At 45.2% G+C, this 25544-nt stretch overlaps 1 protein-coding gene across 6 annotated transcripts in view; it reads right to left on the bottom strand.

Moving 5' to 3' along the window:
• TBC1D8 (TBC1 domain family member 8) overlaps positions 1-25544 on the bottom strand; it is a 147837-nt gene that overhangs the window by 51450 nt on the left and 70843 nt on the right. For 5 of the 6 annotated variants that reach the window (XM_088841632.1, XM_055400991.2, XM_088841633.1 and 2 more), the window contains 3 exons: positions 16695-16813; positions 10883-11111; positions 4148-4388 (listed from right to left, as the gene is read on the bottom strand). In XM_088841632.1, the coding sequence (XP_088697758.1) occupies positions 4148-4388; positions 10883-11111; positions 16695-16813 (589 nt within the window). The remainder of the gene's footprint in view (positions 1-4147; positions 4389-10882; positions 11112-16694; positions 16814-25544) is intronic. The other variant, XM_088841635.1, reaches the window with a different exon arrangement.

The raw sequence follows: 25544 nt of genomic DNA, 5'->3' as shown, positions 1-25544 counted from the left end.
AACATAGTTCTGGAAGTTTTGGCTACAGCAATCAGAGCAGAAAAAGACATAAAAGGAATACAAATTGGAAAAGAAGAAGTAAAACTTTCACTGTTCGCTGATGACATGATCCTCTACACAGAAAACCCTAAAGACTCTACCAGAAAACTTCTAGAGCTAATCAATGATTACAGTAAAGTTGCAGTATATAAAATCAACACACAGAAATCCCTTGCATTCCTATACACTAATAATGAGAAAATAGAAAGGGAAATTAAGGAAACCATTCCATTCACTGTTGCAACAAAAAGAATTAAATACTTAGGTATATATCTACCTAAGGAAACAAAAGACTTGTACGTAGAAAACTATAAAACACTAGTGAAAGTAATCAAGAGGACACTAATAGATGGAGAAATATACCATGTTCGTGGATTGGAAGAATAAATATTGTAAAAATGAGTATACTACCCAAAGTAATTTATACATTCAATGCAATCCCTATCAAGCTACCAACGATATTTTTCACAGAACTAGAACAAATAATCTCACAATTTGTATGGAAATACAAAAAACCTCGAATAGCCAAGGCAATCTTGAGGAAGAAGAATGGAACTGGGGGAATTAACCTGCCGGACTTCAGGCTCTACTACAAAGCCACAGTCATCAAGATAGTATGGTACTGGCATAAAGACAGAAATATAGATCAATGGAACAAAATAGAAAGCCCAGAGATAAATCCACGCACCCATGGACACCTTACCTTTGACAAAGGAGGCAAGAATATAAAAGGGAGAAAAGACAGTCTCTTTAACAAGTGGTGCTGGGAAAACTGGTCAGCCACTTGTAAAAGAATGAAACTAGAACACTTCCTAACACCATACACCAAAATAAACTCAAAATGGATTAGAGAGCTAAATGTAAGACCAAAAACTATAAAACTCCTAGAGGAGAACGTAGGCAAAACACTCTCCGACATAAATCACAGCAGGATCCTCCAAGACCCACCTCCCAGAATATTGGAAATAAAAGCAAAAATAAACAAATGGGACCTAATTAAAATCAAAAGCTTCTGCACAGCAAAGGAAACTATAAGCAAGGTGAAAAGACAGCCTTCAGAATGGGAGAAAATAATAGCAAATGAAGCAACTGATAAAGGATTAACCTCCAAAATATACAAGCAGCTGTGCAGCTCAATTCCAGAAAAATAAATGATCCAATCAAAAAATGGGCCAAAGAACTAAACAGACTTTTCTCCAAAGAAGACATAAAGATGGCTAACAAACACATGAAAAAATGCTCAACATCCCTCCTAATCAGAGAAATGCAAATCAAAACCACAATGAGGTACCATTTCACACCAGTCAGAATGGCTGCTATCCAAAAGTCTACATGCAATAAATGCTGGAGAGGGTGTGGAGAGAAGGGAACCCTCTTACACTGTTGGTGGGAATGCAAACTAGTACAGCCACTATGGAGAACAGTGTGGAGATTCCTCAAAAAACTGGAAATAGAACTGCCATATAATCCAGCAATCGCACTCCTGGGCATACACACCGAGGAAACCAGAATTGAAAGAGACACATGTACTCCAATGTTCATTGCAGCACCGTTTACAATAGCCAGGACATGGAAGCAACCTAGATGTCCATCTGCAGACGAATGGATAAGAAAGCTTTGGTACATATACACAATGGAGTATTACTCAGCCATTAAAAAGAATGCATTTGAATCAGTTCTAATGAGGTGGATGAAACTGGAGCCTATTATACAGAGTGAAGTAAGCCAGAAAGAAAAACACCAGTACAGTGTACTAACGCATATATATGGAATTTAGAAAGATGCAAATGATAACCCTGTATACGAGACAGCAAAAGAGACACAGATGTATAGAACAGTCTTTGGGACTCTGAGGGAGAGGGTGAGGGTGGGATGGTTTTGGAGAATGGCATTGAAACATGTATGTTGTCATATGTGAAATGAATCGCCAGTTCAGGGTCGATGCATGATACAGGATGCTCGGGGCTGGTGCACGGGGATGACCCAGAGGGAGGATAAAGGGAGGAAGGAGGCAGGAGGGGGGTTCAGGAAGGGGAACTCATGTACCCCCGGGGCGGATTCATGTCAATGTATGGCAAAACTAACCAATATAATACTGTAAAATAATTAGCTTCCAATAAAAAATTTTAAAAAAAATCATGTGTGTGAAGCTTTTAAAAACTGAAAAGCACAGTAGAATTTAAAGACTTTTATTCAGTTTCTAAAAATAAAAATGGTTAAGATGACAAAATTTGTATTATGTGTCAAGAACTAAAATGGTGTGTGTGTTCAGTCATGTCTGACTCTTTGTGACCTCATGGACTGTAGCCCGCCAGGCTCCTCCATCCATGGAATTCTCCAGGCAAGAATATTAGAGTGGGCTGCCATTTCCTCCTCCAGGAGATCTTCCCAACCGAGGGATCAAACTCATATCTCTTGGGTTTTCTGCATTACTACTAGCATCAGCTGGGAAGCTATGTTATGTGTATTTTACCGAAATTAAAAAAAAAATTTTAATGACGAGTAGTATTCAGAAAGCAGTGGTGATTCTGTAACTACATCAAAAACATCCAGCCAGGGCAGCACTTTCTGGGAAACTTGCTTTTCAAAGGATCACAAACGTGAACTCTTACAAAGGCATCACCTCTACGGTTACCCCATTGTAACCATGAAGGTAGAAATCAGAATCAAGCTCAAACATCACAGTTTGAATCTTGAATGATAAAGTCAAACTTCTTTAAAGTGACAACTAAAGTGGCAACTACCTCAGAAGTCCTCATGTCCAGTATCAATTGGGAGCCAACAAATAACAAAGAATGTCAATTATACTCTTAGTAAGGCACCTTTCTTTTCATGCTATTCATGGGGTTCTCACAGCAAGAATACTGGAGTGGTTTGCCATTCCCTCCATTGGTGGACCACGTTTTGTCAGAACTCTCCACAACGACCTGCCCTACACATCAAGGCTCCATAGCTTCACCAAGTTATGCAAGTGCCTTCAACATGACAAGATTGTGATCCATGAAGGGGATCAACTTTCTTAAGACAAATTGGTACCAAAAACATCCAGCGGTACCAAAAACATGTAATAGGAAAAAAAAAACAAAATATTTTTTAATGTAATTAAAAGACGCTTACTCCTTGGAAGGAAAGTTATGACCAACCTTGATAGTATATTAAAAAGCAGAGACATTACTTTGCCAAGAAAGGTCCGTCTAGTCAAGGCTATGGTTTTTCCCGTGGTCATGTATGGATGTGAGAGTTGGACTGTGAAGAAGGCTGATCGCCGAAGAATTGATGCTTTTGAACTGTGGTATTGGAGAAGACTCTTGAGAGTCCCTTGGACTGCAAGGAGATCCAACCAGTCCATTCTAAAGGAGATCAATCCTGGGTGTTCATTGGAAGGACTGATGCTAAAACTGAAACTGCAATACTTTGGCCACCTCATGCGACGAGTTGACTCACTGGAAAAGACTCTGATGCTGGGAAAGGTTGGGGGCAGGAGGAGAAGGGGACGACAGAGAATGAGATGGCTGGATGGCATCACCGACTCTGTGGACATGAGTTTGAGTGAACTCCAGGAGTTGGTGATGGACAGGGAGGCCTGGCGTGCTATGATTCATGGGGTCGCGGAGAGTCGGACATGACTGAGCGACTGAACTGAACTGAATAAAGTCCCAGGCTGAATAGAATTCTATCATGAGGTTACCCGTATTGCATTTCCTGGAATTTTTTTTTTTTTTTTTTGCTGTGCTACACAGCCTGCAGCTTAGTTCCCCAATCAGAGCTCAAACCCAGGTTCGTGGCAGTGAAAGCTAGGAGTCTTAGCTATGGTACCGCCAGGGAATTTCCTGGAAGTATATTTTTATGAAAATAAATTCTAAAATAATGTCTGAAAAGGAGAAATTGGATCCAGGCATCAAAGCCTACTGCATAAAGGAAATGAAAAACCATCACTGCCAACTATTATCTCTCTGTCCTGATGAACCACACTGGAAAAACGTGGATCATGTCACGAGGGAAATTTCAATCTAACGCAATGAAGCTAACAAAGCACATGTCCAGGGAGGTGGTGCATGGGCCGTAAGCCCCTGAGGGGAGAGGGGCACCCTGGGACGCAGGCTCCTACCTCTTGGTGATCTGGCTGGGCTCCTGCAGACCCGGGTCCAGGTCAAAGCCTTCATTGTCCAGCAGCCTCCGGAGCGTCACGTCAGCCAGCTGCTCCATGATCTTGAACACCTCGTCTAGGTTCAGAAACATGGAGAAGTCCCGCTCTTTGTTCTGGGTGGTGATGCGGATGGTATCCGTCAGAAAGACGTTGGATGTCCTCTCCAACCTCTGGACGTCAACCCAAGGGATGACAAGTTTAACTAGAAGAGAAAAAGAGCAAATACAGATTTACCCTCAAATGTCACCCAAATTTGAATGCATCGGTGCAAAGCTTTTCCTGCAGTGGAAATACAAATACTTTTTAAGCCACAGAAGGAAAGAGGAGAGCAGAACTGCTTGGCAGCTGCTTTGTTAGAACCCAATTCATGCTCTCATCATTTTCTTCAAGATTTAGGCCAAGCTGCTGGCTACTGCACACGTACAGGGAGCATCATTCTGACATACCGAGTTAATAACAGGGAAACCTTCCCCCAAATAGTTAAACTGAAATATGTGCAAAATATGCAGACGTTTCTTGATCCACATAAATTCTGGTTTCAATAGCTGCATTCATGACATAAGCTATGAAAAAAATGGGAGGGCAGATGAGGATTTGTGATCTGGTTTGGAGGAACCGGCCCAACATTTAGACTGGGTCAAGTGACAGCTGTCCAAATCTTAGAAAACAGAGTACAGGTGCTTTTCACAGAACTCTTTTTAAAGCAATACAGTGCTAACAGTACAGTTCACAAGCATCCTGTTCTCAGAAATGTCTCCAGTGCCGTGGTTGTCAGGCTTGGTGGCGGATGTGCAACAAAGTGGGAGGGACATACATAACAACTTAAAATGACCAATGTTATCGAATATTAGGAACCATTTCTTTTTTCCAAGTTTCATTGACTTAACAAAATCAGGTTTAGTGATGATAATTGATAACTGTTGGAGAATAATTCATTTTCTTTTTCAAATTAAAAAAAGGGACAATGAACTGTTTTCATTTCTCTCCATTTATCTTGCAATAAATGGTCAAAGAAGCTGAAGCTGATCAGTTTGATGAAGACCTAGAAAACCTCCTAGAACTAACATCAAAAAAAGATGCTCTATTCATCACTGGGGATTGGAATGCAAAAGTCAAGAGATATCTGGTGTAACAGGCAAGTGACAAGCCTTGGAGAACAAAATGAAGCGGGGCAAAGGCTAACTGAATTCTGCCAAGAGATTGCACTGGTCACAGCAAATATCCTTTCTCAACAACACAAAAGAAAACTTTATACATGGATGTCACCAAATGGCCAATACTGAAATCAAACTGATTACATTCTTTGTAGCCGAAGATGGAGAAGCTGTATACAGTCAGCAAAAATAAGACCTGGAGCTAACTGTGGCTCAGATCATCAACGTCTCATAGCAAAATTCAGTCTTAAGCTAAAGAAAGTGGGGAAAATCATTAGGCCAGCCAGGTACATCTTAAATCAAATCTCCTATGAATATGCAGTGGAGGTAACGAATAGATTCAAGAGATTAGAACTCGTAAACAGTGCGCCTGAAGAACTATGGATGGAGCTCCATTATTGTACAGGAGGCAGTGAACAAAACCATCCCAAAGTAAAAGAAAAGCAAGATGGGAAAGTGGTTATCTGAGGAGGCCTTACAAATAGCTAAAGAAAGAAGAGAAGTGAAAAGCAAGGGAGAAAGGGAAAGGTATATCCAACTAAAGGCAGATTTCCAAAGAACAGCACAGAGAGACAAGACAAGCCTTCTTCAATAAACAGTGCATAAAACTAGAAGAAAACAACAGTAGGGTAAAGACTAGAGATCTCTTCAGGGAAACTGGAGATATGAAGGGAACATTTTGCCCAAAGATGGGCACAAAAAAGGACAGAAATGGTAGAGACTTAGTAGATGCTGAAGAGTTCAAGAAAACATGGAAAGAATCCACAGAAGAACATATAACAAAGCTCCAGATGACCAAGATGGTGTGGTCAGCCACCCAGACCAAGACATTCTGGAAAGGGAAGTTAAGTGGGCCTTAGGAAGCAAAGCTGTTACTAAAGCTAGTGGATGTGACAGAATTCCAGTAGAACTATCCAAAACCCTAAAGGATGACGCCATCAAGGTGCTGCATTCAATATGTCAGCATATCTGGAAGACCCCGTGGCAGTCACAGGACTGGAAAAGGTCAATCCTCATTCCAGTTCCAAAGAAGGGTAGTACTAAAGAATGTGCTAACCATCAGACAACTGCACTCATCTCCCATGCCAGTAAGGTCATGCTTGAAATCTTGCATGCTAGGCTTCAGCATTATGTGAACCAAGATCTTCCAGATGTTCAAGCTGAATTTAGAAAAGGAAGAGGAAACAGAAATCAAATTGCCAACATTCAATGGATCATAGAGAAAGCTAGGGAATTCCAAAAACCATCTACCTCTGTTCATCGACTACGCCAAAGCCTTTGACTGTGTGGATGATAATAAACTGTGGAAAGCTCTTAAAGAGATGGGAATACCAGACCATCCTACCTGTCTCCTAAGAAACCTGTATGTGGGTCAAGAAGCAACAGCTAGAACCCTGTATGGAACAAGTGACTGGTTCAAGATTGAGAAAAGAGTACGACAGGACTGTCTGCTGTCACCCTGTTTGTTTAACCTATACGCTGAGCCTATCATGAGAAATGTCAGGCTGGATAAGTTACAAGCCAGAATCATGACAGGTGGGAGAAGCATCAACAACCTCAGATATGAAGGTGACACCACTCTAATGGCAGAAAGTGAAGAGGAACTAAAGAGCCTCTTGATGAGGGTGAAGGAAGAGAGTGAAGGAGCCGGCTTAAAACTAAATATTAAAAAACTAAGATCATGGCATCTGGCCCCATCACTTCATGGAAAATAGAGAAGGAAAGGCAGAAGTAATGACAGATTTCCTCTTCTTGGGCTCTAAAATCACTGCAGATGGTGACTACAGCCATGAAATCAGAAGACACTTGCTTCTTGGCAGGAAAGCTATCACCAACCTAGACAGTGTGTTGAAAAGCAGAGCTATTACTCGGCCAACAAAGGTCCAGACAGTCAAGTTACGCTCTTCCCAGTCGTCACGTTTTGTTGTGAGAGCTGGACCATAAAGAAGGCAGAGCACCAAAGAATTGATGCCTTCAAACTATGGTGCTGGAGAAGACTCCTGAGAGTCCCTTGGACAGCAAGGAGATCAAACCAGTCTCAGGGAGATCAAACCAGCCCACCACTGGAAGGACTGATGCTGAAGTTGAAACTCCAGTGTTTTGGTCATCTGATGCAAACAGCCAAGCTTTTCACTGGAAAAGTCCCTCATGCTGGGAAAGACTGAAGACAGAAAAGGGCATCAGAGGATGAGATGGCTGGATGGCACCACCGATGCAATGGACATGAACTCTGGCAAACGCTGGAGATGGTGAGGGTCAGAGAGACCTGGTGTGCTGCAGTCCATGCGGTCTCAAAGGTCAGACAATCTTGCAATACTGTTTTCAGTGCTTTGATCATTTAAAAGCCCACATTCCTACATCAGGCCTGAGAATAAGCTTCTTAAAACTCTTACATTTGCTTTTATAGTGTCTTTTTTTCACACACACACACTCCATCTACACTTGCAGCTTTCTCTCATTAAGCAACCACCTTGGGAAGAGCCCTGCACTTAATAAGCTCATTCAAGTAGGAAAAAACAGACCGCTGACTCGACAGGACCCAAAACGGAGACACGCGTGCCGGACAAGTTACAAGGGGAGCAGCGAAGGCTTCCGAGAGATGAGAAAACCTGAACGGAATTTTGAAAGATGGACAAGAGTTCCCAAATAGGCCTAAGAACGGGGAAGGCAAGGCGAGAGAGGGTGTTTAGTTTTGAGAAGAATTTCAGAAACCAGGGAACCCAGAATGGCAAGGGTTAGGTGGGAGCTGATTCCCAGGGTGGGGAAGGCTGTGCACACAGGGGGCGTGTACTGGGTGTCAGAGCCCAGGGGGCAGCACAGGAAGGGCCAGGGGTGACCACGTGCAGGACGCCGGCCACAGTAGAGTGCAAGAGGAGCCCTGCCTACTGGCTCCACGCGAAATTAAAACAAACACAGGAAGGAAAAACATATGCACACGTATAAATATAAACACAGCATATACACCACCCTGCGTGGGCACTGGAGACAACACTTGTTCCGGAAGAAGTTTCAATGATCATGACTTTGAACATTTCAATATACCACTGACCCTGTGGCTTCCCTTTCTTACCTTGGAATCCTGTTGCCCAGGACGATGATTGTGGGTAGAAAAATGTGTAAGAAGTAAACTCTTGCCTGGATCTCAGGGGGTCCAGGGTGAGGAACCCCCTTCTACGAATACCTGCTACGCTCACACCTCAGAATTCTTTAAATGGCCCCCTGGATTCAGAAGTACAGCTTGTTCTATTCCTTTAGAACTCCTAGGCCCTCAGGTGCAACACTGTTTTCAAAGTAGCAAAAACTCTTCGGAAGGTGCATTAAGGGAGCTACAAAGAAAGGTTCCTTAAGGCAGGAGAAGAAATGAATTCTCATAAAATCAAACCTCTGTAGATTGCAACTGACGTATACAAGATGGTAAAGTGTCTGCCTACAAGGCGGGAGACCTGGGTTCAGTCCCTGGGTTGGGAAGATCTCCTGGAGAAGGAAATTGCAACCCACTCCAGTATTCTTGCCTGGAAAATCCCATGGACGATAGAGCCTGGTGGGCTACAGTCCATGGGGTCGCAAAGAGTTGGACACGACTGAGCGACTTCACTTTCATGTATAAAATAGATAACTAATATGGAGTTACTGTACAGCACAGGGGAACTCAATTCTCTGAAATGGACTATACAGGAAAGGATCTAAAAAAGGAGTGGACAGGGACTTCCTGGTGGTCCAGCAGCTAAGGCTCTGTGATCCCAATGCAGGGGGCTGGCAGTTCAATCCCTGGTCAGGGAACTAGATCCCACGTGCCACAACTAAGAGTTTGCACGTCACAACTAAAATATCTCAGAGCAGCCAAATACATAAACATTTACAAAATAAAAAAGAGTGGATATATGCATATGTATTTCAGAAATTTCCTCAGACAACCTTACATATATAGATGATACCATCCTAATAGCAGAAAGTGAAGAGGAACTAAACATCCTCTTGAGGAAGGTAAAAGAGGAAACTGAAAATGCTGGCTTAAAACTCAACATTCAAAAAACGAAGATCATGGCATCTAGTCCCATTGCTGCTGCTAAGTCACTTCAGTCGTGTCCGACTCTGTGTGACCCCATAGACGGAAGCCCACCAGGCTCCCCCATCCCTGGGATTCTCCAGGCAAGAACACTGGAGTGGGTTGCCATTTCCTTCTCCAATGTGTGAAAGTGAAAAGTGAAAGTGAAGTCACTCAGTCGTGTCCGACCCTTAGCGAACCCATGGACTACAGCCCACCAGGCTCCTCCATCCATGGGATTTTCTAGGCAAGAGTACTGGAGTGGCTTGCCATTGCCTTCTCCGATCTAGTCCCATTACTTCATGGCAAATAGATGGGGAAACAATGAAAAAAGTGGCAGATTTTCTTTTCTTGGGCTCTAAAATCACTGCAGATGTTAACTGCAGTCATGAAATTAAAAGATGCTTGCTCCTTTAGAAGAAAAGCTATGACAAACCTAGACAGTGTATTAAAAAGCAGAGACATCACTTCGCTGACAAAGGTCCATATAGTCAAAGCTGTGGTTTTTCCAGTAGTCATGTATGGATGTGAGAGTTGAACCATAAAGAAGGCTGAGAGCCTAAGAATTGATGCTTTCGAATTGTGGTGCTGGAGAAGACTCTTGAGAGTCCCTTCGGCAGCAAGGAGATCAAACCAGTAAATCCTAAAGGAAATCAACCCAGAATATTCATTGGAAGCACTGATGCTAAAGCTCCAATACTTTAGCCACCTGATGCAAAGAGTTGACTCACTGGAAAAGACCCTGATGGTGGGAAGGACTGAAGGCAGGAGGAGAAGGGGGCGACAGAGGATGAGATGGTTGGATGGCTTCATCTCCACAATGGACATGGGTTTGAGCAAACTCTGGGAGATAGTGAAGGACAGGGAAGCCTGACGTGCTACAGTCCATGGGGTCGCAAAGAGTTGGACACAACATCAACTAAATAACAAAGTGTATAACTGATTCACTTTGCTGTAGAATAAAAACTAACACAACATGGTAAATTAACTATACTCCAATAAGAGCTTAAAAAGTAAAATCAAACCTCCTTCAGTTCAGTTCAGTCGCTCAGTCGTGTCCGACTCTTTGCGACCCCATGAATCACAGCATGCCAGCCTCCCTGTCCATCACCAACTCCCGGAGTTCACTCAAACTCACCCCCATCGAGTCGGTGATGCCATCCAGCCATCTCATTCTCTGTTGTCCCCATCTCCTCCTACCCCCAATCCCTCCCAGCATCAGACTCTTTTCCAGTGAGTCAACTTGTCATATGAGGTGGCCAAAGTATCGGAGTTTCAGCTTTAGCGTAAGTCCTTCCAATGAACTCATATATATAATACAATATGATTGTCTGCACAGGGCATTTGGAAATTAACCACAAGCCACCTGTTACATCTCGACCACTTATTTAAATCTTTTGCTGTCTAAATCTTCACACAATGACTTGTCTTGGGACCAGCACTGAGCATCCCCAAAACCAGCTCCATCCAGGAGGGACCCACTTGCCCCTCACTTACGCTCCTTGCCCAGGAAGAAGGAATAGAAGCAGAGGTGGTTAATGCTCAGGTACAGCCAGCCTTGGCGGGGCACCCGGCCCTTCCAGCAGCAGCACGAGTAATATGTGATCAGCTTCTCGGCCTCTGGGAAGTTGAACCTGGCCTCAAACTTCACCAAGGCCTCACGGAACTTCTCAGGCTCCTCCTCCTGCTCGGCCAGCCTGCTGCTCGTCTCCTCGGCAATCAGAGCCTGACACAGAGAAAGAGAAGGGTCCCCAGGTCAGGAAAAGGGCAAGGACAGTTGAGCAAGGGCACATGGGGAGCCAGTCCCACTCAAACAGACCCTTAGGATAGATGAGGATCCGGTCCACCCTCCAGAAACATGCCCAGAGGGGAGGAAGCAAGCTGGGGGAATCCTCAGACCAGTCTCTCTCTTGGCCGCTCAACAGCTGAGGCTTTGGGTGACTCTCCAACTTCTAAGCCCCAGTTCTCAAATGGGTTACTACCTTATAATCCCCCCTGCTCCTCCCTCCAGAGATAGGAGGTCAAATGATGGTCTCGGGGGGTATGGACTCAATGCATCAACTCTGAAGCATCATCCACACCGGGGTTTATAAGTTAGTCTTTTTATACAAAAGAACATCTCTATGAAACAGACTCATGGACACAGAGAACAGACCTGCAGTTACCAAGGGGAATGGGGGGAGAAATGGATTGGGAGTTTGGGATTCGCAGATGCAAACTATTATATATACGATGGAAAAACAACAAGGTCCTACCGTAGAGCACAGGGAATTGTATTCAACGTCCTGTGATCAAACATAAATGAAAAGGGTATTTTTTTAAAAAGAATGTGTCCATATAATTGAATCGCTTTGCAGTATAGCAGAAATTAATACATTATAAATCCACTACGCGTGTGTGCTAAGTCCCTTCAGTCGTGTCTGACTCTTTGCGACCCCATGGATTGTAGCCTGCCAGGCTCCCCTGTCCACAGGGTTCTCCAGGCAAGAATACTGGAGTGGGTTGCCACGGCCTCCTCCAGGGGGCCTTCCCGACCCAAGGACCAAACCCGAATCTCCTGCATATGTCTCCTGCATTTCAGGTGGAGTTTTTCACCTTCTGAGCCACCAGGGGATCGCTACCCACATCTATACTGCACAAGCAATTTTAGAAAATATCCTGCACATTACCATGAAAATAAAAATATAAGTTAAAGTTTCTTAAAAAATAAATCTGAAGGCTGGTAAAAAACTTCAAGAGATTTTCATTTCTCTCATGATGTTTTTCTTTCTTTTCCAAATTTTATTTCACAAGACACTATAAAAGTTATAACTAAGAAGGGTATTTTATGTTTTAAAGATCTTTTTGGTAAGGGTCATTTTTAAAGTCTTTACTGAATTTGTTACAATACTGCTTCAGTTTTATGTTCTGTTTTTTTTGGGCGGAGAGACACATGGGATCTTAGCCCCCAACTCGGTATCAAACCCGCCCCCACTGCATTGGAAGGCAGAATCTTAACCACTGGACCACCAGGGAAGTCCCGAGAGGCATTTTTTCAAAGTTCAGTTCAGTTCAGTTCAGTTCAGTCGCTCAGTCGTGTCCGACTCTCCGCGACCCCATGAATCACAGCACGCCAGGCCTCCCTGTCCATCACCAACTCCCGGAGTTCACTCAAACTCATGTCCACAGAGTCGGTGATGCCATCCAGCCATCTCATTCTCTGTCGTCCCCTTCTCCTCCAGCCCCCAACCTTTCCCAGCATCAGAGTCTTTTCCAGTGAGTCAACTCGTCGCATGAGGTGGCCAAAGTATTGCAGCTTCAGCTTTAGCATCAGTCCCTCCAATGAACATCCAGGATTGATCTCCTCTAGAATGGACTGGTTGGATTTCCTTGCAGTATAAGGGACTTTCAAGAGTCTTCTCCAACACCACAGTTCAAAAGCATTGATTCTTCGGCGATCAGCTTTCTTCACAGTCCAACTCTCACATCCATACATGACCACGGGAAAAACCATAGCCTTGACTAGACGGACCTTGGTTGGCAAAGTAATGTCTCTGCTTTTTAATATACTATCAAGGTTGGCCATAACTTTCCTTCCAAGGAGCAAGCATCTTTTAATTTCATGGCTGCAATCACCATCTGCAGTGATTTTGGAGCCCAAAAAAATAAAGTCTGTTACCTAATATGTAATAAATGCTGTGCACCATGAGACGTGAAGGGGATTTCTAAGAGGCCTCTCCAGCAGGCAGACACGGTCACAAGGGCAGCCACACAGCCCCTGGCCTCCTTGAGGGCTGAGTCAGCTCAACGCAGACGCTTCCTTTAAAGTTCCATAGAGCAAGTCGAATGGTCAGGATACAGGTAGGAAAGCCCCCATTCCAAGATCCTTTCAATCTCCCAGGACAAACAAAGAATCAACACAACATGGTGGCCCCAAAGACACAACCAACCTCTGACCAGCCGGTCCCCTCAGCCCCTGGCACCCGATCCAGGCCAGCAGCCTCCGTGGGACTGAAAAGGCACGTCTGCTGTGAAGTATAAGGGATCAGAGTGTGTGTGTCTGTGTGTGTGTCTGCGTGTGTGCGCGCATGTATGTGTGTGTATGTGTGTACATGTATGTATGTGTGTCTCTCTGTATATCTGTGTGTGTACATGCATGTACGCACATGTGTGTCTCTTTATATCTATGTGTGTATGCATGTATGTGTGTGTGTCTCTCTGTATATCTGTGTGTGTGTCTGTGTATCTTTCTGTGTATCTGTGCATGTGTCTGTGAATGCATGTGCGCTCAATCATGTCTGACTCTTTGTGACCCTATGGTCTGTAGCCCACCGGGCTCCTCTGTCCATGGGACTTCCCAAGGAAGAATACTAGAAAGGGTAGCCATTTCCTTCTCCAGGAGATCTTCACAACCCAGGGATCAAACCCACATCCTCCTGCATTGTAGGAGGATTCTTTACCACTAAGCCACCTGGGAAGCCCCAAGGGATCAGTATATGCCCCCTCCCCAAATATGCCACTTGGGCTTAAGAATTATTTTGAGCTAAAGACACTTGAGAAACAGCAGATGTCAAAAAAAAGAGAAAAGTCCTCTGCCCTTCCCCACTATTTACCTAAAAACAGGATACAAATCTCCGTTTGTAATGGTGTCTCCCCATCCTGTGCCAGAAAGAGGAAGACAGCTCTTGGGCTCTGACTCATCAGAGACAACGCTGGACTCTGACCAGCACGAGAGGCACCAGACAGAAGGAGCCTACACGGCAAACCCGACTGCAGCGGCTGGTCTCGCTCAAGGCTCCGGCATCCAGCGGCTCGCCACCCAAAGAGCTCACTCTCTTTGTTCCTTGACGCGCTGCTTCTCTGAAGCGTGCTGGTCTGCATTATGATGCTGCCCAAGCCCCGGGCCCCAACCAGCCCACTGAGCCATCCATTGTGGAGTTTCCCCACCTTTTGCGCACTGCCCAAGCTGATAAACTCTGGTTTTCTCATTAAGCTGTCTTCTGTTGGTTTCATCTCCAGGCCCCCAGTACAGAACATAAGAGGTTAGAGCAAAAGTTTTTCCCTCCCCTACTTCTGACTTTGCAAAAGTCACTGCAGCAGAAATGCATTTCCTTCCTCCCGATTAAGAGGAGAAACACCTAAATCAAAGAACCACCAGAACTAAGGTGAGACCGAGAACAGAAGGTAAATGTGAAAATAACTGAAACAGGCATCTCGGCCAGTGCAGCCTGACCTGCGGAACCAAGCATGAGCTGAAAAAGACCACCGGGGCCTGCACCCATCTGCTAACCCCCCAGGGCAGAGGTAACCGCAGAGGACACCAGCCAACACTGTCACTCCTCCTGGACTCAGAAGGCTGGTCTTCCACCTGACCCCATAATTATCGCCAGTCCCCAAAGGAAAACAATGCTCCTCTTGGCCCTTTCAAAATTAAGAATTTAGGGCTTCCCCAGTGAGAAGGCAATGGCAAGCCACTCCAGTACTCTTGCCTAGAAAATCCCATGGATGGAGGAGCCTGGTAGGCTGCAGTCTGTGGGGTCGCTATGGGTCGGACACGACTGAGCGACTTCACTTTCACTTTTCACTTTCACACATTGGAGAAGGAAATGGCAACCCACTCCAGTGTTCTTGCCTGGAGAATCCCAGGGACGGGGGAGCCTGGTGGGCTTCCGTTTAAGGGGTCACACAGAGTCGGACACGACTGAAGTGACTCAGCAGCAGCAGCAGCAGCAGTGGTCCAGTGGTTAAAACTCCACCTGACAGTGCAGAGGACACAGGTTCCACCCCTGGTCCCCAGAAGATCCTACATGCCTCGGAGCAACTGAGTCCAGGCATCATAACTACTGAGCCTGTGCTCTCGTGCCCTGCCCCCAGGAGCTACTACAGAGCCCACGTGGCCGCAGCTACTGAAACCGGTGCGCTCAAGAGCCCGTGCTCTGCAACAAGCCCTCAAAACACAATGAGAGCGCAGCCCCTGCTCACCGCAACTAGAGAAGGGCTGAAAGCAGCAACGAAGACCCAGCACAGCCAAAAATAAACAAATAAATCTTTTCAAAAAATAAAATTAAGAACTTACTCTAAGACCCTTCACTAAAAGCCAAAACACTTAGGATACTGGAAAGGCAAACTTGTTAGAGAGAGAGAAAAAAAAAAAATCAATGGTCTGGGATGTTTTACCCTAAGGGATAAAAACTACATTACAGGCTAATGTGTGAAACTATTTAGTAAGGGAGTTAAAATTAGAATGAGAAACATTCTCTCCCTGCCTGTGAGGGTTTTCAAAGCACCAGTTACCAAGCATCTTATTGCAATGAGACCTGTTACATAAGACATAGCTCACAGCAGGTAAGAGAGACCTCCCCAAACATTCCTCTCCCTTCTCAAAACTTATTTGGTTTTCATTTCATTCAATTAACATGTCTTAAGAATAAATATCCACTTGCAGAAAGAGAAAAGTGCTAGCTGCAACTAAATAAGAGGGACAAGGTGTCAGAGCTGCAAAGAAGTTGCTAGTAACTCATTTCAGGAGACAAATACTATTGATACTGTGCAAAAACATGAATCTTAACATTTTTTTCCCCGTGAGATAAAAAAGGACCTTCACTTCTATAAAGGATAAGGAAACCTTGGGGGTTGTGCAGAGTCGGACACGACTGAAGTGACTTAGCAGCAGAAGCAGCAGCAGGCCCGAGAACAAGGATTTGGTTTTGTCTCCTTTTTGGGTGGGCTCTGTCAGACTGATTCTTTAAAACCTGACTGATGACGAGTCAAACTCATTTGGTTTTACTGCTTCCCTGGTGGCTCGGTGGTTTAAAAAAAAAAAAAATCTGCTAGCCAGTGCAGGAGACTTGGGTTCAATCCCAGGGTCAGGAAGATCCCCTGGAGGAGGAAATGGCAACCCACTCTGATATTCTTGCCTGGGAAATCCCATGACAGAAGAGCCATGTGGGCTACGGTCCATGGGGTTGCAAGAGTCAGACATGACTTAGTGACTAAACAACAACAATAATTAAGCCCAGAAGTTCAATTACAGTAAAGACAGTATTAAAGGAAAAGAATATGATAAAAAATGCTGCAGTGTCCTGAATGCTATGCAGCCGTGATAGGAGAGATGTGAAACCAGGAGAAACATCAAGATCAATAGACTTAGCTTCAGGATTTTGGTGGTCCAGTGGCTCAGAATCCACGCTCCTAGTGCAAGGGACCAGGTTCAATCCCTGGTCAAGGAACTAGATCCTGCATGCTGTAGCTAAGAGTCCACAGGCTACAACTGAGACCCAGTGAAGTCAAATTTTTAAGAAAGCTGGAGGGTGGGGTGGGGGGAACCTACCTTCACCTTCCCTTTGACAAAACTGGCAATGTCATCTTTATTATCAAAGACAGACAAGGTGTGGAGGAGATTTTGCTCCAGCCAGTCCCAATGCTGGTTTATTTCCTCCAACGTGGCACCTGGGTAAGAACAGAAAAGGACACAGAGATTAAGAGACAGAACCCGTGTCTAGGACGTGAACGTGCTTTCCAAACAGGAGTCCTGCACTTACGTGAGTAAAACGTTCCGGTTGCTCATGCCACAGTTAGCCAGCTGACATGGAAGGCACCCTGCACCGGGGCCACGGTCCACCTGCCACACGGACGGGCCAGCCGACCCACCGAGCTGATCTGGGACCTCTCTGCAGGGGCCCTGCCAGCCCAGCTAACGTGTGGAACTCTGACGACCTCCACTCAAGGGACCAAAACGTCTATAACTACACAGCCACTCCAGAGCAAACAAGTCCCAGGGTGACCTGATTCTGATGGTCTCACAGAATTTCCCTTCCCTCAAAAGGGATGAGAATTTGCCTTGAGATGCTGTGGCCCCAGGGCACTCACTGCCGCTGGGACATTTCCAGGTTTACCCATTTGCCCTCTGTATGTTTCATAACAAAATCCCTCAGAACACATATAAAAAGAGGTTTTATCATACATGTTAAAACAAAACCACAGAAACATTCAGTGGTTATCCAGTAAGTTAATTTCTTTCAAAGGGAAGTAAAAACACAATCAGCCCATTAGTGAAGCATTCTACAACACGGTCACCAAAATGCTTAGCTGTCTGAGTTGGGGTTAGTTCTCTGAAAGGAGCTCCTAGTCCTCCCCACTGGATAACGGACATCTCGGCCCAGGAACTGCGCCAGCCCTACTGATAAAGTCCAGGACTTGAAGCGAGCTCGGTCCTGGACTAGAAGAGGCACCTGTGCCTCTGGTACATCTAGCGTGGAAACAGGTGATGGCCCAGCTAGGAGGGCGGGTTTGTTCAGATGGGAAACAGGAGACACCTCAGCCTCAGAGAGGTGAGGGCTAGAGGACCAGAGCGCAGACTGACCCAGCCCCGGTGGGAGGCAAGGACCCACAGAGCCAGGACCGGACACTCACTGTGCTAAGCCGACCGTCCTCGCTCCTTTTTACACTCGTGAAGACCTTACAAACACCCATGTGTAAAACTGCCAGAGCTCACCCTGGACCTGTGGGTTTGGGGTGCCTGTGGCGAGTTCTGATGCGCACTTTGGGAAGGAGTGAGAAGAACCTAAGAGAATACCTCGTACAGAAAAGGGAGACTTGAAACAGTGGTATTTAGGGACTTTCCTGGCGGCCCAGAGGTTGAGATTCTGTGCTTCCAATGCAGGGGATGTGGGTCCAACTCCTGGTTGGAGAACTAAGATCCCACCTGCTACTCGGTGAGCCTCCCCCTGCCCCCTCAAAAAAACACCCAAAACACAATGATATTTTTTCCCCCTGTATTCTCCAAATGTTAGGCATGGCATCACCAAAGCAATATCCTCTGGTCATCACTAAAGCAGACTCTCATCCTTCTGCTAAGGACTCTAACCACAACAGGGGGCCCCACCCTCATGACTTCATCTGAACTGAATCCCCTCCCAAAGGGCCCACCTCCAAACACTATCACATTGGTTGGGGGAGGGCTTGCACACATCTGAACATGGGGGGAGGGGAAAGACACCATTCACCACCAGTGACCCCAACCAGCTCTCAGTGAGTCCACCTCCCATCTTGCTCTTTCTGGATCATAAACCCAAGAAGCAGCCCACTTGCGGTGAGTGGTCATATCTCCACTTCCTACCAAACCAGGAAGCCCCTGGCCCTGCAGGCTCCCCACTCCTCTAAGAGAGAGCTCCCTACTCCTTGTTGCAGCTGAGAAGCAACATGGACCGCCAGCACCTCTACAGGAGCCACCAGAGAGAATCTGGCCAGGGGTCTCACTCTGGCCAGCTCTGCTCAAACTGGCATGGCATGACCCAGAAATACCGTCTCAGTATCTGCTGGTACTCAAAGGACATTGGCTTAAGTTGGATTAAGTGAACTTCCTTGACTAGGTCATCAAGGATGTCTACTTTAGGCAGATGCAATGCTACTTCTTTGTATGTGCATGCTAAATTGCTTCAGTCGTGTCCATCTCTTTGCGACCCTATGGACGATAGCCCAACAGGCTCCTCTTTCCAAGGGATTCTCCAGGCCAGAATACTAGAACGGGTTGCCATTTCCTCCTCCAGGGAATCTTCCTGACCCAAGGATCGAACCCATGTCTCTTTATGTCTCTTGCATTGGCAGGCGGGTTCTTTACCACTAGCCAGCAACTGCCAACCCCCAGCTCTTCATATACAAAAGTTTAAAAACTTGAACCTCCAAAAAAAAAAACAAAAAAGCCCACATATTTCCAGGCTGTGCAACAGGACTCTCTTGAAGCCTCTAAACAATGTCCCCCTAAACTGAAGACCCACAGCGTCTGCCTGGCCCCTCACATTCAACGTTGAGATACACGTCTCATTTCCTAGAGCGGCTGCACTCCCCTTGTCCGTTCACTGTCTTCAGCTGGCAGCTAGGCAGCTATCACTCACCAGGACTCCCCCTAAATCCCGTGGGCTGGCAGACGGGGTCTTTGTCGGGAGGGGACTGTGCCTAAGTCCATCCGTGATGAACAGTTCAACTGTGGGGACAGTTCATCACAGGAGACAGTCCCAGGGCCACTGCAGCCGATAAACTTATGTTCATAGGCTCCTTGGGTGGCCGGCTCGCCTCCCTTCTCTAGAACTTTAAGGTTTTCTCTCTCTAGATCCTTTTTTATTTAATCTTTATTTCATATCAGAATATATTTGATGTATAATATTCTGTTAGTTTCAGGTGTGCAGCTAAGTGAATCAGTTATACATATACATATATATCTATTCTTTTTCAGATTATCTTCCCATCTAGGTTATTACACAGTATTGAGTTCCCTGTGCTACACAGTACATCCTTGTTGCTTATTCATTTTAGATATAGTAGTATGTAAATGCTAACCCCAAACTCCTAATTTATACTTCCCCTTATAGATCTTTACTTAGCCTTTATTATTCATCATAGTAAAATCAACCGGTCAGAATATTTAAAAAAAAAAAAAAAAAACAAGCAAAACAGGAGAGATGAGGGGAAGGGATAGTCAGGATGTTTGGGATGGACATGCACACACTGCTTATCTAAAACGAGTAACCAGCAAGGACCTCCTGCACAGCACAGGGAGCCTTGCTCAGTGGCAGCAGACGGGCGGGGAGCTTGGGGGAGGATGGTTACATGTATTATGTATGGCTGAGTCCCTTTGCTGTCCACCTGAAACTGTCACAACATACCCCAATACAAAATAAAAAGGTCAAAGACAAACAAACAAAGGGTGAGGAACACATGGGAAAAAGAGTGTCTGTGCTGGTCCTCAATCTCCTGCCCTATGTTTCCATATACTTCCTAATTTACCCCCCAACACCCTCCCCAGAAAAAGAAAAGAAAAGCAACTTGGAGGACTGAGGAGGAACAGAGGCGGCCAGGACTGGCTCTGTGGTTTTCTGCTCCGGGCACAGCCTCACTGATGCGAAACGAAGGCTGTGCAAGGGACGGGGGTCAGCTCTATCTCCAAGGTCACAGTTCCAATGAGGTGGATGAAACTGGAGCCGATTATACAGAGTGAAGTAAGCCAGAAAGAAAAACACCAATACAGCATACTAACGCATATATATGGAATTTAGAAAGATGCAAATGATAACCCCGTATACGAGACAGCAAAAGAGACACAGATGTATAGAACAGTCTTTGGGACTCTGTGGGAGAGGGTGAGGGTGGGATGGTTTGGGAGAATGGCATTGAAACATGTATGTTGTCATATGTGAAACGAATCGCCAGTTCAGGGTCGATGCATGTTACAGGATGCTTGGGGCTGGTATGCGGGGATGACCCAGAGGGAGGATAAGGGGAGGAAGGAGGTGGGAGGGGGGTTCAGGAAGGGGAACTCATGTACACCCGGGGCAGATTTATGTCAATGTATGGCAAAACCAACCAATATAATATTGTAAAATAATTAGCCTCCAAAAAAAATTAAAATAAAAAAAAAAAAAGTCTTTGAAGACACATAGGAAAAAAAAAAAAGAAAGGCCAGCCAGGGTGTGAGCTCACTCTGAGAACCTGAAGTGCCCGGGGTCCCTCCAGTAAGAAGCTGCATTTTCATTTTCAAGTATCACCTACATCATCCTTTCTCTGGTCCAGTACTCCCTAGCTCTTGACACTAAAAAGGTTACTTTGCGCAGGGACAGCAAACACTCTGCCCACCACGCCATCTTCCTGAGTCCGTCTTCAGGGATGCCATGAGACAGCTTTTCACTGATGCTGTTCCTGAGCTCACAGGGCCAACCGTTAGCTGAGAAACCATGCATGTCTCCCACCTGCTAACCACAGACAGCATGGATAATATTCCAACAGAGCCCCAACATGGCATATCACGTGGAGTTAAGATCGGAGGCCACATCCTCCCCAAACGAGACTCCCATCCCTTGAAAAGCTTCTGCTGCCTCTCCAGGAGAAGCCTTATGACAACAGAAAACCACTCTGGAGCAAAACTAAGCTCACACCTTGAGACAGAAAGTAAACCCGAATGTAACATCTATCTCTGAGCGGAGGTGGTAGTAAAGTCCGTCAGCCTGTCCTAATCTGACTCGGCTGTGTGTCCCTCCAGCAAAAACAAACACCATGCTGGAACTTTCCCACCCATCTTCTACTTCCTACAAAAGGTGCCAAATGGCAGAGAAATTTTCCGAACTCTAATTTCCTCTGCAGGAAAGTCTTATGATGAGGGTCAAAAATACCGTAAACCACGGCAAGCCGACTGCACACCAGCAACCTCAAAGGGCCAGAAAGGAAAGTCACTTAACGTATATCACACGGCAAAGCCTGGACCATATGTGGCAGGCGTGTTTTTCAGCTTACAAAGTGGCCCATCAGAAAACAGCTATTTTTATAAACATGCCATTTTTTTTTAACTTTTTGGAGGCATGTGGGATCTTATTAATAGTTCCCCAACCCAGAATCAAACCTGCATTGGAAGTGTGAAGTCTTAAGTACTGGACTTCCAAGGAAGTCCCCATACCACTTTATAAGGGCAGCGACTGACTTAGAAAATATTTGCTAGAATTATGCACAAACACATATATTCCTGTCTGTGGGTCAAGGTCAAAGAAAAGTTTGAAAACCACCCCATTACAGACACATGAGTGATGAAAAATAAAGAGAGGAGCAAATAAGAAATGTGGGTTTCCTGGTGGCTCGCTGGTAAAGAATCTGCCTGCCAATGCAGGAGATGTGGGTTCAATCCCTGGGTCAGGATGATTCCCTGGAGAAGGAAGTGGCAACCCACTCCAGTACTCTTGCCTGGGAAATTCCAAGGACATAGAAGCCTGGGGGACTGCAGTCCAGGGGTTCACAAAAGAGTCAGACACAACTTAGCGACTAAACAACAATAACCAAAGGTTAAATTAGGTCTACCTGTTAATTAGACAGGACTGGGGTCCACCTAAGAAGAGGAAGAAACACTTGGGGGGCATCTACTGAGGACCCACAAGGAGGTAGCCATCTGCACGCCAAGGAGAGAAGCCTCAGGAGAAACTAACCCTGCTGGACACTTGATCTTGGACTTCCAACCTCCAGAAGAAGTCCCCAACCTTTTCAGCACCAAAAACCGATTTTGTGGAAGACATTTTTTCCATAGACCTGTGAGGTGGCGGGTGGGGAGATGGCTTGGGGATGATTCTCATAAGGAACAAGCAACCTAGGTCCCTCATATGTGCCATTCACAGTAGGGTTTACATTCTCATCTGACAGGAGGCAGAGCTAAGGCAGTAATGCGATCGATGGCCAGCGGCTGTAAATATAGATGAAGCTTTGCTTGCTTACCCACCACTCACCTGCCCTGCAGTCTGGTTCCTGACAGGCCATGGATGGATACCAGTCCATAACCCAGAGGTTGGGGACCCCTGCTTTAAGCCGTCCAGTCTGTGATACTTTGTTAAGGTAGGCCTAGCAGGTTAATGGCTTCCCTAGTGGCTCAGTCGTAAAGAATCTGTTTGCAATACAGGAGCCTCAGGAGACTCGAGCTGAAACCCTGCGTTGGGAAGACACCCTGGAGAAGGGAATGGCAACCCACTCCAGTATTCTTGCCTGGAATATCCTATGGACAGAGAGGCCTGGCAGGTTACAGTCCATGGGGTCACAGAGAGTCAGACACACTGAAGCAACCTGGCACACAAGCACAGCGGGTTAATATGGTTTTCTAAAACCCAAAGGTATAGAAACACTGTGGATTGCAACAGAAGTTCAATTAGCAAAAGTATACTATGTTTCATCGAGGCCCCTAATGTTACAGAAAAAGCCTTTTCTCTTTTCCAGGAAAATTCAAGTTCAGTGGATCTTAAACATTACCCACACAAGAAGTCAAAAATCAGATCTGTAAATGCCTATGGCAACCCACTTCAGTATTCTGCCTGCAGAATCCCATGGACAGAGGAGCCTGGTGGACTACAGTCCATGGAGTTGCAAAGAGTCGGACATGGCTGAGTGACTTAGCATAGCACTGCACATGCAAAACTATAGTCAAAAACTCTGGTTTTTCCAGTAGTCATGTATGGATGGGAGAGTTGGACCATAAAGAAGGCTGAGCACCTAAGAATTAATGCTTTCAAACTGTGGTGCTGGAGAAGACTCTTGAGAGTCCCTTCGACAGCAAGAAGATCAAACCAGTCAATCCTAAAGGAAATCAGCCCTGAATAATCATTGGAAGGACTGATGCTAAAGCTGAAGCTACTAGGGCCACCTGATGCAAAGAGCCAACTCACTGGGAAAGACCCTGATGGTAGGAAAGATTGAGGGCAGGAGGAGAAGCGGGTGACAGAAGATGAGATGGTTGGATGCCATCATCTCCACAATGGACATGAGTTTGAGCAAACTCCAGGAGATGGTGAAGGACAGGGAAGCCTGGTGTGCTCCAGTCCATGGGGTTGCAAAGAGTCAGAGACAACTTAGCAACTGACCAACAAATGCAAAACTAAAATACAGTGTTAGAAACATCAGTTATGACCACAAAACAAATCACATCAACCGGTTTATAAATAACCAACTTGATGGTCTAAGAAAGAACAGCTATAGCTGCAGACACAGGACATTTTCTGAAGGCCTAGCATGAGTCAGGCACTTTGTTAGGTATCCTGTACACTTAACCTTGTTTATCTTCATAAAAAAAAAAGATCTCAAGAAAGGTATTGCTGTTTCCATCTTCTAGGTGAACCTAAAGTGCAGACAAGAGCAACCTGGAGGCCTGTTCTTCTAGCTCTTTCTGTGACACACAGAAGAGACGGGAGCCTGGGGCTCAAACTGAGTCACTTTGAAATTCACACACTGTATTTATTTTCTTAGGTTTTCCCCAGAGGGGTTTTCAGGAAATCAAACAAGCATTTCATTGTCTATACTTACAGCTTCTGCAGGAACACAGTCATAAACAACTGGAGCCCAGCTTCAGGTTAAAAAGTAACTGTATCTATCTGCAGAGTAAATCTCCAACTGAGTTAACTATCTTCTTCAGCTCCCCGGATCCTAATTTACAATGACATGGGCATTGCAATGTACATCCTTCAGATTTGTTCTTTTGCAATAGTTGAGGCTCAAGAGGGAGAGGATATATGTATACATAGAGCTGATTCACAGCAGAAACACAACCTTGTAACATTGTATATTCCAATAAAAAATTTTTTTAATAATTAACATTTCTCTCCTGTCCAAACACTAAGTCTTCTCTCTAAATGCCTGGACTAAAAGCCACACAGACCACAAAAGGACTAATTGAAAGTGCAACAGTCCACAGGTCCACTCTCTGTGGAGACACTGAATGAACAGAGAAAGCCACACCGACATGTGCCCACTACCACAGTGAAACAGACAGCTCCTGGGAAGCTCTGTGCGACACAGGGGGCCCGGCCCGGGGCTCTGTGATGACCCAGAGGGCCGGGGAGGGAGGGGAGGGGAGGGAGACCCAGCAGGGAGGGGATGTGTGTTAATTGTGGCTGATTTGCGTTGCTGTACAGCAGAAACCAACACAACACTGTAAAGCAATTTTCCCCCAGTTAAAAATAAATTTTAAAAAATTAAAAGGTGTAACAGTCAACGCAGTGTCATTCCCAAATTCCACTTGACACTCATCCTACATAGAGAAACTCGGAGGCAAAGATTCTACTAAAAATCGCAAATGACAGTGGGGAGGTTTGGACCAAAGCTTTATCTTTCAGAAATCTCACGTTCTTAAAGTGGATCCTCTAATAATACCTAATCTACATTGTCTGAAGGAGTATCTTTATAGGAACAAACAAGAATGTCACATCATGATTTTTTTTAAACCTGTGTATATTTTTCACTATATAATTTAAGAAAATAAGCTCTAAACCTTTCTTTTTACATAATTTCTTCACCTCTTTTTGCCTTTAAATTAGAATAAGTCCCTAAAATTACTTGCAGTAAATGCAAAACAACTTCCTTGACAATGAAAATAGATGTTTAATTTACAATTGAAACAGTCACTAAAATGTCCTTGTACGAGTGTGTTTAGAAACACTTCTCAGAGACAGAAGCAGGGGGACTTCCCTGGTTGTCCAGTGGCTAAGACTCTGTGCTTGCAATGCAGGGGTGTGGGATCAATTCCTGGTTGGGGAACTAAAATCGCCTGTGGTGCACGGTGTGGCAAAAATAAACATAAATTAATTTTAAAACTCGAAGCAGGGATAGTAGCAAAGATGCAGGAAATTCTGACCTACACAAACAGAAGAAGAATAATCAGAGGCAGAAC

Source organism: Moschus berezovskii, chromosome 11, assembly GCF_049115385.1.
Source record: "Moschus berezovskii isolate FMDL1 chromosome 11, NW_MosBer_1.0, whole genome shotgun sequence".
Taxonomy (NCBI): Eukaryota; Metazoa; Chordata; class Mammalia; order Artiodactyla; family Moschidae; genus Moschus; species Moschus berezovskii.
This window is presented reverse-complemented; position numbering and strand designations above follow the sequence as displayed.